General features: G+C 39.7%; 1 protein-coding gene across 2 annotated transcripts in view; it reads left to right on the top strand.

Annotated features, from left to right (window-relative positions):
- Positions 1-12,116, top strand: part of MYO3B (myosin IIIB) — a 460,851-nt gene that overhangs the window by 133,985 nt on the left and 314,750 nt on the right. For both annotated transcript variants that reach the window (XM_063712864.1, XM_063712865.1), the window contains exon 7: positions 6,830-6,895. In XM_063712864.1, the coding sequence (XP_063568934.1) occupies positions 6,830-6,895 (66 nt within the window). The remainder of the gene's footprint in view (positions 1-6,829; positions 6,896-12,116) is intronic.

Genomic DNA, 12,116 nt, shown 5'->3' on the forward strand with positions numbered 1-12,116 from the left:
AAGTTTCTTGGAAGGATACTAAGTGTTCATTTGTCAGTGCTTTTGCCACCTAAGAAATATTTTAAAAGTTTGAAATCCCATATGACATGTGGCATATGTAAGCCATTTCAGCCTTCTTTCTAATAGTAACAAAAATAGAAACAACCTAAAGGTTCACCAATACGTGAATGGCTAAATAAACTATAGTTACCCACTTTGTGGAATGCCATTTAGGTATGAAAGTGATATGGATGAACTTTAAGCTGTGTTACTGAATGGAAAAAATAAGTACCAGGACATTTGTGTGGTATATAATCCCATTTCTATTGGGATTATACATTCAACTATATTATAAAAATTATAAAAATTAAGGCCGGTTGCGGTGGCTCATGCCTGTAATCCCAGCACTTTGGGAGGCCAAGGCGGATGGATCACCTGAGGTTAGGAGTTCAAGACCAGCCTGGCCCACATGGTGAAACACTGTCTCTACAAAATTTAGCTGGGCATGATGGCAGGTGTCTGTAATCCCAGCTACTTGGGAAGCTGAGACAGGAGAATCACTTGAACCTGAGCGGCAGAGGTTGCAGTAAGCCAAGATCGCTCCATTGCACTCCAGCCTGGGTGACTGAGTGAGACTCTGTCTCAAAAAAAAGAAAAAAAAATTAATATATTGTCCAATTTATATTGTAACATTTACTTACAACACAGAAAAACAGTGTGTGTGTATATATATATATAAAATATTTATAGCAGATACTACAAATGCATGTAATAAAAGGTCTAAAAGAATACAACCCATACTGATAATGGGGAGGAGACTGTATAATGAAGAGGAATTTTGCTTTTTATTATCTACATTCTAGTACTGGGGATTTTTTTTTTCTGTGTTGCCAGGCTGGAGTGGAGTGGCGCCATCTTGGCTCACTGCAACCTCCACCTCACAGGTTCCAGTGATTCTTCTGCCTCAGCTTCCCGAGTAGCTGGGATTACAGGCACAGGCCACCACAACTGGCTAATTTTTTTTTTTTTTTTTTTTTTTTTTTTTTAGTACGGATGGAGTTTCACCATGTTGGCCAGACTGGTCTCGAACTCCTGACCTCAAGTGATCTGCCTGCCTTGACCTCCCAAAGTGCTAGGATTATAGGGGTGAGCCACCGCGCCTGGCCAGGGAATGTTTCTTACACTGAGATGAATCATGTATTACAATTAAATGTAAACTTTTAAAAATAATTAATTTTGAACAGGTAAGATGTGACTTAGGGAGAAAAGCGAAGTTAGGAACAGCTGGGGCAAGATAGAGAGACACAGACACAGACACATGACTAGCTATTCAACTTTATTAATGGGATCTACCAATTGTAATCAGAATGGCAGCTCTGTTGCTGTAGTTAATACTATCAGAACTGTTAATTACACTCAAATGTCTTGCTTTCTTGCTTTTATGAGTAAGTAAACAGAATTTTTTTAACACATTCCTAAGTGTTTAACTGGATGTTAACAATTGTTTCTTAGTTATTATACTTCATTCTTTGTATCTTCCTCTGTTATTCCCCTTCTCCCATAACACCCTCCTCCCCTAGTTAGCTGATTTATGTCCCCTCTGTGAACAGAGGTCCTGCTTTAAAATTCACAACTTTCAGGAAGCCTTTCTTAATTAACTCTGCCTCATTGAGAAATTTTTTACTCAGCATCTCCTTGGTGAGTGTGCTTTAATGTTTGAGGGCTTGATTTTGCACCTTCTTGAGGCATTGCTTGCTAATTAGTTTTCTGTCATTTTTTTGCATATATGTTCTCTTAATTCATCTTCCAAAGTAATGGACTCTTCACGAGATAAAATACAGAAAAGAGTGAGGTATATGGGCATTGGAGACAGAAATACCTGAATTTAAAACCTGGTTCTTCCAATTTTTGCTGAATGTTTTTTAGAAAATTTCCTCTTTTAAGTTGCATTTTCTTCACTTGTGAAACTGGAATAATTCCTATTTAATAGGATTATTGCAACATTTAGTTGACCTACATGTGAAGCACTTGGCATGAAGCTTTGTGTAGTAAGCACTCAACATATGATGGTTATTGGTATTCATCTCCTGTCTCTGACCCACCACGTATGTGTGTATAATGGTTGTGACGTCAGCTTATGTCTACAATGAGGTTTAAATCATGATTTATTTGCTCATTTTGGTTATATATATTCAGGGACCTGGCGACATTTGGGCTTCAAAAGTAGAGGAATGAGGCTTATATTTTCAAATCCAAATCAAGTCAATACTCCTTTATTCTTCAAACCTGCTTGCTGTGAATAATTTAGTTGGAATTTGCTCATTTCCAAAAGAGCTGTTCCATATTTGTCTAATTTTATGCTACTTTGAAGACCAAGTCATATTTTGTTATATCACCATTTCTTGGCCTACCTACAACACGTATATGTTTGTGTGCATTCATTCAAAAAATTTACCGAGTAGTTCTGTGCTGGGCACTATAGATACACATGAAACATGAGTAGGAGCCTGCCAGGTGGACAAATTAGGGAGAGTAATCTAAACTGAAGGTACATCATGTGCAAAGGCCCTGAGGCATGAAAGAATAGGACCTGTTTTGGAGCTACAAGTGCTGTGCAGCACAGTGCTACAGCATCTGGTGAGCAAGTGATTTAAGATGAAATCAAGTAGACAGGTAGGTGGCAGGCAAGACCATTTGTATATATCATGCAAAGGGGTTAACATTTTATCATTCTGGCAGTGTGCATCTGCTGAAGAATTTTGAGGAAGGAAACAACGAGGTCATATTTGTATGTTATAAAGAAACTCTAGCTACCAAGTACAAGAGGGATTAGAGGGGTATGAGGTAGAGGGAAGGAGAAAAACAAGGAGGACATTGGAGTAGTGTGGGTATGAGATGATGGGTAACTGGACTAGGATGTGAAAGAGGGGACAGGTTGTGAGTAAGGGATTTAGGAAGTAGAACTGAGAAGACTTGATATTTGATTGGTATATTAGTTTTCGATTACTGTCATAACAAATCACCACAAACTTAGAGGCTGAAAACAACACAAATTTATTATCTTATGGTTCTTTAAGTTAGAAATCTGCCATGGGTCTCAGTGGGCTAAGATCAAGGTGTCAGTAGGGCTGTACTCCTTTCTTAAGGCTTAGGGGAAATTTATTTTCTGGCTCATTCAGGTTATTAGCAGAATTCATTTCCTTGCATCTGTAGAATTGAGGATCTCATTTCTTTGCTAGGTATCAGCTGAGGCCCATTTCCATCTTCCAGATGCTGCCTGCATTCCTTGGCTGATGGCCACTTCCTCCATTTTCAAAGGCAGCAATGACGGGTTAAGTCCCTTTCATACGTTGAATCTCTCCTGCCTCTTCTTTTTTCTTTCTGCCTCCCTCTTCCACTTTAAAAGACTCATGTGATTAAGTTGGGCCCATCCAGGTAATCCAAGACAATCTCCCCGTCTCTAGGACCTTTACCTTAATTACATAAATAAAGTCCCTTTGCCATATGAAGTAGCATATTAATAGGTTCTGAGGATTAGAATGTGGACATCTTTGAGGGAGCCATTATTCTGCCTGCTTTAATTGGATATGGGGTTAAGGGAGAATGTAGAATCCAGGTTTCTGACTTCAACAACCAGGTGGGATGCAGCCTTAAGAAAGGAAGATGTTTGGTTTTGAACATGTTGACCTTAAGATGTCTCTGGGAAATCAAAATGCAACCATCTAGTAAGTAGTCAGATTCACCAGCTAAAAGGCAGACAAGAAATCAAGGCATGTTAGGAAGCTGTCAACATACAGTAAGCCCTCAGTGAATGTATGGAATGGGAAGAGAATAGGGAGAAAAACAGGATTCTGGGATCAATAATGTTCTAGCTGCAACAGAGAGGAGCACTCACAAATGAAACAAAAGAATAACCTACATGGTTTCCCTTCACTGGTGTTCTTTCTGGGTTGTGAGAGAATTAGAATTTATATTGCCAGTCCAAACAAAGTACTGCAAAGTCTTCAAATTCATTTGGTTTTCATTATATCAGATAATAATTTTCACAAGATCTTGCTTTACTGAACCAAAGTAGGATGAACTCCAGGAAAGGCAGGACATTTACAGGATCAAATGAGGTTCTCTTAACCAACTTGATATGACGCTGGGCTTCAAAGAAGGTATTTCCTTGTGTTTATGTGAAGCCATAGAGGGTTGGTGGTGACCTGGGTGAGTGGTGGTTTGCTGCCATTCTCCTCAGCCAACAAATAAACAATACCCCTTGTGCATATTTCCTGCTGAGAAAGAGACTGAAAACAAGAAGGTACATTGTTCTCTATACTAAAGTGGATATTCACCATCCATTTCTCATTGGACCCTTGCCAGGTCACTCTCTATTTATGGAAGAGAGATGCCCCTTCCCTGCTGGGCTGGCCAGTGTTGAGCCTACTAGTGTTGTTTCAGTCAAATCTGTTCAGTCTGTCTACAAATGACTTAGTCGTGGTGAACTGCTTTGGGGGTGAATTAAGTCTATTAGACAGTAGATTGCTTAAGCAGCTCTTCTATGTGGGACTGACCTCAGTGAGAATAGAATGGTCAGGAAACCTGAGATCAAGGAAAGTGCAAATCCTGGAAAGGGCTGTAGAGATGATCTAGGATAACTGACTCTCTGAAAGATATAGCACCAAAGCTGCCCACAGAGGTGAGCTGGCAGGGCATGTAAAACCTCAGATAGCCACAGGCAGTAAGAACTGCTCAGCCAAACTAGGATTGAAGCTGAAGTTACGTGATGGTACTAGGGAAAGATGAAGGCATATATTGTTGAATGGAGTGAATGAGATAAAGAGGCAGCCTCCTCCTTTGTCTCTGATCCAGGATAAGGGGGAAAAAAACTTAACTGCTATTCTTTCTGGGTAATACACAGATAATTTACTGGTTTTTGAATTATAAGATATGAAGGGTAACTAAATTCGTATGCAGAACAGATAAATCATCTCCTTCCTTCCTCTAATCATTCTTCCTTCTCACCTTATCCTTCCCCCCACTCTCTCTTCAGATCCAAAAGATCATATGTAGTCTAGCCTCAATAAATGAGGTTTTTTGGACTTACTATGCTTTTTTACATGCCTGTGTCTTGGTACATATTGTTTTCTGAGCCTAAAATGGCTTCACTCTCCTTCTCTATCTTGAACAATCCAATCTAATTTTCAGGAGCCAGCTCAAGTTTATCTTCTTTATAAAGTCTTTTGGGACTCCCTAGATTGAGTAAGCAGCACCTTAATTATTCTACCCACATATCGTGCTTGTGCTTCTAGTATATCACTTATCATATTATGTTCTAATCATATGGTAGGAAAATACTCGGAAGGATTATCTGACTGAGGATTAGACTCAGCTGCATGTACCAGTGCCTTGAAGAAGATGGAAGTTTATTTCTCTCTCTTAGTAAGGAAGATTAGGGAGAAGCAGACTAGAGCTGGTCTGGCAGCTTTGCAGTGTCATCATGAATCCAGTTTTCTATTTGCTTTGTCATATTCAGCTCATGGTTTTCACTTTCAGGTTCATCTGATGTCCACAATGGCTGCTCAAGCTCTAGCCATCATACCCATGCTCTAAAAAGAAAGAAGGGGAAAGGAGAAGAATGGCATGTCTCCGCTCTTTTAAGGAGACTTTCTGGAAATACCATATAATACTTCTATTTATATATCATTGACTAGAACTTGGTCACAGAACCACATCTAGCCATAAGGAACTCAAGAAATTGTAATCTTTATTATGGCAGCAGTATGCTGAAATAAAAATTGTACTATAAGAAATGAGAAGATGATGGATATCGAGGGGCAAATTGTGATCACATTATCTGATATATATTTATTTCTGGTAATTCTTGCTGCTTCCCATTCCTCTGCTTATTGAATCTGAGCAATCCATGGCTTTAGGAAGCAGTTAGAATCCAGGTAAAAACAAGGATCACATATGATGGCTTTAAAATTTACAGCCATAATTCAGGTGTGCAGAACTGTCACTTTCTTCATTTTCTGAACTTGAGTTGCCGACACGCCCCTATTTCCATGTATTGCTAGAAAAAAGTCTCATCAATTAAAGGTAATATAGTCACTTCTGTTTTGAAATCAGATCCCTCTCTTTGGGGTATTCAATCAAATTCAGGGCTCTTCCCACATCCCCTACCTCCTTTTTTTTTTGTCCTCTCACCAGGAGGTGGTCTGCTTACCTAAAGTTCTTTCTGCCATTCTCTCATTCTCTTGGACCTCCAATTATTAGGTATGGTGTACGTCTGTCTACTTCTCTACCCAGGAACTTCACGGAGTCTGGGACATTGTTTTGACTGTTTGACTTTCTCCAGTGCTTATTGCAGAAGTTGATACATAGGAAATAGTTAAAAATGTGACTATGAATTTATGAGTATACTGTAAATGCATCACATAATTAATTCAAATGATACTGTAATGATCTGAAAATCCTGTACAATTAAAAGTCTATTTCACTAAAGCCCCTAGCACTATGTTTATAGCTTTCTTATAGCACTAATAATCCTCAGCTCTGTTATAGTAGTTTGTGTGCTTGCTTCACCTCTCATTAGGGTGTCTGCTTCTGGAAGAATGTTCCTGATCTTTGTAACTTTCACAGGTCCCGAGAAGGCCAGGAACATAGTAGGTCTTCAGTCAATGAAAATGAATGACTACAGGAACAAGGGTTGGCACTTTATAATCTACCACCAAAAAATGACTCTCATGTGAGAACAAACAGATTTTATGAGAGCTATTTAGAATGATATCAATAAAAACAAGCTGATATTTTGCCTTTAATGAAACTCTTCTTTTTTAAGAAAAAATTGCTTTTGTTTTTTCAGAAATCCTCCACCTACTTTACTTCATCCAGAAAAATGGTGTGAAGAATTCAACCACTTTATTTCACAGTGAGTATTTCTTCCACTAAAAACTGCATTTCTAGCAAGGCCTTGAACAGTGATTGGAGAAATCCAGGCTGTGGAATTTACTTGGCACTAGAGATTGTTATGCCTGTTAGCACATTATGACTCAGGCTTTGTTCTAGTAAATGATAGAAGATGCCTTTGCAAGATGTGAAAATTAAGGCGTTCCATTTGACTCTTCGTTATAATAAGTCCTTCTTATCATATGGGTCACATTTATCTGAGAACCTACTTTGTCCTAGGGCAAATATTGACAACTTGTCATGTTTAATTGGAAGAGATGAAACATCTGAAAATCTGATGCCCACACTAGGACCAAAGAGAAGACAGAAGGTAGCAGCCTCCAACAGAGTTTGTGCAGTGTGAAAGTTGGGCTTGCTCTAGGATCTGTGGCATGGGAACAAGGGTCCAGTTTCCAAGATGATTGAGGGGCAAAGTAGAATCTCAGGCCTGGGGTACCAAGGTAAGGTATCCCAGCAAAGGCTCAAGGTATGAGGAACAAAATGAAGACCAAGCTGATGGTGTGACACACCTGGTAGGAGCTATGTCACTAGGCAAGAATTACTGGGACTCAAACAGGAGCAGAATCAACAGTGAAACCAACAGTGGCTCAGTTCTGGGGTCATGGGCTTTTGGACCACACTGGTCCTAAATCTGAGAAAGATACTCAGACTACTGGAGGGGTTTACAAGTCCCCAAGCTAGGGGCCTGGTGAATTGAGAGGACAGGAATCTAGACCAGGCATTACCAAGCGTACCAAGGCACAGGAGCTTGGAAGAAGTACTGTGGGATCTAGTATATCAAACAAGGTGTTCAGAGGTCATGGGAGGAGAAAAGAAGTGACCAAAATAGCTGATAAATAAGAAGTGGGGAAGGATCAACACAAATTTTTCTAATTTATGCCTCTGTGCAAACTTAGCTTTCACAAAGAAGCCAGGCAATAAAGCAAAGTGGGTCTTTTGATCATCTTCCTTAATAAATCACAATATATATCAACAATCTCTTATCCATAATTCCAAAATCCAAGGAGCTCCAAAAGCTAAAAGTTATTTTGTAGTTGAGTCATTTAGCAGCAAAACCTTACCTCACATGAACTGACTTGGTGGTAACATATGACCTTAACTGTGAGGCTATTTATAGTTGTTATTTATCTTACTTAATGTGAATATTCATGTGTTTGGCAGCAGATATATTTGTTTGATTATAGTGTGCTGCCCCAGATCCTGCTGAGGCTGTTACATAATATACAGTAAATGTACCAGTTTACCTTTGTAAAATTCGATAAAATTCTGAATTCCAAAATACATTTGGCTCCAGGGTTTTGTGTAAACAGCTGTGAACCTGTATTTCACTTTCATTTTCATTTCAAATATAGTATAGTTCAGGGTCCCTGAATTTGTTTTCTTGTCCTATCCCTCCTGGACTTTTGCCATGTTCCTCAGGAAAGGGGAGTGGAAAAGAACTCAAAGACCCCTACTAAGAAAGACTGTGTTGGAACATGACCATGAAGTTGAAGGTCTGGGGTGGAGGGTATCTCGTTGCCCCTTTAGCCCCACGTTGACATTTTTGTCCTGGCTGCAGAATGCACTAGGAGCAGCCACAAGTCAAAGGTGGTGGTGTCAGGCCATGTTGAGAGGAAAAACAGATACTTGTAGGAGGGATGATGCTCACATAACAGCAGTGGAAGAGCCACTTCCAGAGGTTTGGGACCCAAAAGAGTAAGAGGGAACCAAAGGGCTGAAGACATGCTGGTAGCTTGGGACCACATTTCAGACCACCCCAAGGAAAGACATCTGGGAGCTAAGGTTCCAATGATTTTGCTGGTAAAGGCTGGATCCAAAGATTTTTCCTTTTCATTTCATTGCCGCACACAGATACCCTTGATTGACCTTGTCTAAGCTGTTGTCCTAGAAAAATCCATTACATATTCACTAACACGCCTTCCCATACCAAACTCTCCTGATGTGATTTGACTCACTCTAAAAATGTGATTTGACTCACAAAACTTAGGCTTATGTATACTTTTTCAAGAGTATGTTCGTAATCATAAACTAAGCACAGTATTCCTTGGATGCATTTGAGAATAAAGGTACATAATTGATGAGATTGGACTGTACATAATGCAGTTGACTCTTAAACGATGCAGGGGTTAGGGGTGCTGACTACCCCCCACCTAGTGAAGTCAAAAGTTGCCTATAACTTTTGACTCTCCAAAACCTTAACTACTGATAGCTTACTGTTGACTGGAAGCCTTGCTGATAACATAAACTGTTGATTAATACATGTTTTATGTGTTATATGTATTATATACTGTATTCTTACAATAAAGTAAGCTAGAGAAAGAAAATGTTATCAAGAAAGTCATAAGGAAGAGAAACGTGCTTACTGTTCATTACTTGGAAGTGGATCATCATAAAGGTCTTCGCCCTCATCTTTTTCACATTGAATAGGCTGAGGGGGAGGAAGAAGAGGAGGGGTTGGTTCTGCTGTCTCAGGGTTAGCAGAGGTGGAAGAAAATCCACGTATAAGTGCATCTGTGCAGTTAAAATCCATGTTGTTCAAGGGTCAACTATGCAGAAATTCCTCCCTAACACTGATAGTTCCTTATGGCAAATCCTATTATATGCCAATTCAAATCTGCTATGTTTTTCCCAATTCTGAGAATTTCAGATGCACTCATTCTGAGTTGCAAAAGGTCTTGAATACTAGAATGGAGGGCTAAACACAGAAAACAATGCCTTTGAGTATGCATACTGTCAGGAGCAAAGCAAAAAGCATCCTGTTGAAATTGCAAGGGAGGGAGAGTCTGGAAAGTTTATAATGAATCAGGAAGGCAATTAGAAATTAAGTGATTATGTGGTTTATTACTAGTTTAAGATGGAAATATGTCATCAGTCTTCTTTTTGTTTACTGAGTTGTCTTTACAGTTTTTTATTAGTGAAAAGTTTTATATAATAGGTGTTTATAGATTCCTTATTGACCTCAGCCCTCCAATCCTGTTTTCCCGTAACATCTTAGGTTCTTCAACCATAAATTCTTCTGCAATATTTTTGGGAATATTTCTCAAAATTGGGAACTGATTATTATATTATATATTTTTAAATAGAAGCCTGCCCACCATTCCCAAATAATATACTTTCTTTTTTTTGTTGTTTGTTTTTGTTTTGAGACAGAGTCTCACTGTGTTGCCCAGGCTGGAGTGCAGTGGCATGATCTTGGCTCACGGCAAGCTTGGCCTCCTGGGATCAAATGATTCTTGTGCCTCAGCCTCCCAAGTAGCTGGAATTACAGGTGTGTCCCACCAGGACCAGCTAGTTTTTGTATTTTTAGCAGAGATGGGGTTTCGCCATGTTGGCCAGGTTGGTCTCAAACGCCTAACCTCAAGTGATCTGCCCACCTCAGCCTCCCAAATTGCTGGGATTACAGGTGTGAGCCACTAAGCCCAGCCCCAAATAATATCCTTTCATTCTGTAGAGGAGACTGCTGACACTAGGCTGCCATTACTCAGCCTATCAAATGCAGTTTGACTAAATGCCATGCATTATATTTATTCAAATCTCTAATTCAATATAAACAATGATATTCACTGGGTTTGAAATGTCTATTTAAAGAGAGAGCCTTCGTTTGTTTTTATACTTATCTTGCTCATGTTAGGAGTCAAGGGAAAGAGAGATGGAGGATTAAGACCTTCAGATTATAAGCTTTTCATTATTGGAGGGACTGGGCTGGAGATGATGATTATCTGGTAATTTTAGGAAAAGTTTCTTTTAACCTGGATTATACAGATAATTGCTTCAGTTCCCTTTGTAGACCAAGACATAGTAAATCTAACTGTTTTTCTTTAAAGAATAAATAGGACTAAAAGTTCCTTAACGGCTTTAAGACCTTTAATACTTTGTCCTCGTGTGACTCCTGAGCCGTAACAGAGTTGATTCAATACTCTAGGTCTGTTTTAGTCCATGCTGGTCACTACCCAGCAAAAGATTTCGTATTGACTGCTGCAGGGATCTGAACAAGCTGGTCTGGCTGCAGCCTAGTGATTATAGCTATGTAGACAGGGCACGGGGGTGCGTGTGTGTGCACATGCATACGCGTGGCTATGTAGACAGGGCACGGGGGTGCGTGTGTGTGCACGTGCATACGCGTGGCTATGTAGACAGGGCACGGGGGTGCGTGTGTGTGCACGTGCATACGCGTGGCTGTGTAGACAGGGCACGGGGGTGCGTGTGTGTGCACGTGCATACGCGTGGCTATGTAGACAGGGCACGGGGGTGTGTGTGTGCACGTGCATACGCGTGTAGGAGGGCCAAGAAGGTAGGAAAGCAGGAGAACTGGGGGTGTGGCTTAGTGTGTTTCAGACTTATTTCCAGCCTCCTTAATTTGGAGATAGTAAGAGAGATTTTTTAAAACATCTAAAAGTCTGAAATACTATTAGTAAACCTATTTGGGGGTTTTAAAAGAAGCATTAGCCTGTTTGGTTCTGAAGCTTTGGTTGTTAGTGATAATTGATTCATTTATATTCATTAGTTATGCGTTTGTCAAAGCATGATTCCTGACAGCTTAGTTATGATAAATTAAATGCAATGCTCACATAAATTCTGCACTGCTTTTTATCCATATGCTAGGACCCTGCTTGATGTGTTTTGTCACCTCTATAATGTGTGGTTGGCTTTGTAGAGATTTCATTATCAGCCCTTTCCCCTATTACTAAAGCTATTTGCATAACAAGTTTATCTGGTTCAAGTACCAGCCAGACTTCTGCTTTGTCAGGAGGCTCCATTCAGAAGTAGCCTTTTGATAAGATAAAAATAATTTTCATTTTGTCAACTTCACCTTGGTCCTAATGGATGTCACTTTTCTTTTTAAGTCAAACTAATTTCAGGTCTTTGGAATAAACTACAAAAATACTTTCCAAGTCATTGGTCAAGGTATTTGTGAGCTATGCTTTCTCATTTTGCCTCTAAAACTTTAGGGGTTTTATTAGGAATTAAATTTAGGACCTCATCATCAATGGCCCTTGAGCCAATTATTGAGACAATCAAGATGGATTTCTCTTGGTCAAGGGCAATTCCACCAATAGCATCATGGCTGCTCAGCTTTGGATTTAATGATGACTTGAACTACATGGTCACCTGCACATGAACTGTTCTTTCTTGAGGTGGCTGGCTTGGGTAGTATAGGGGAGAAAAAGTAATATCTTTTCGTC

Source organism: Pongo abelii, chromosome 11 (assembly GCF_028885655.2).
Source record: "Pongo abelii isolate AG06213 chromosome 11, NHGRI_mPonAbe1-v2.0_pri, whole genome shotgun sequence".
Lineage (NCBI taxonomy): Eukaryota > Metazoa > Chordata > Mammalia > Primates > Hominidae > Pongo > Pongo abelii.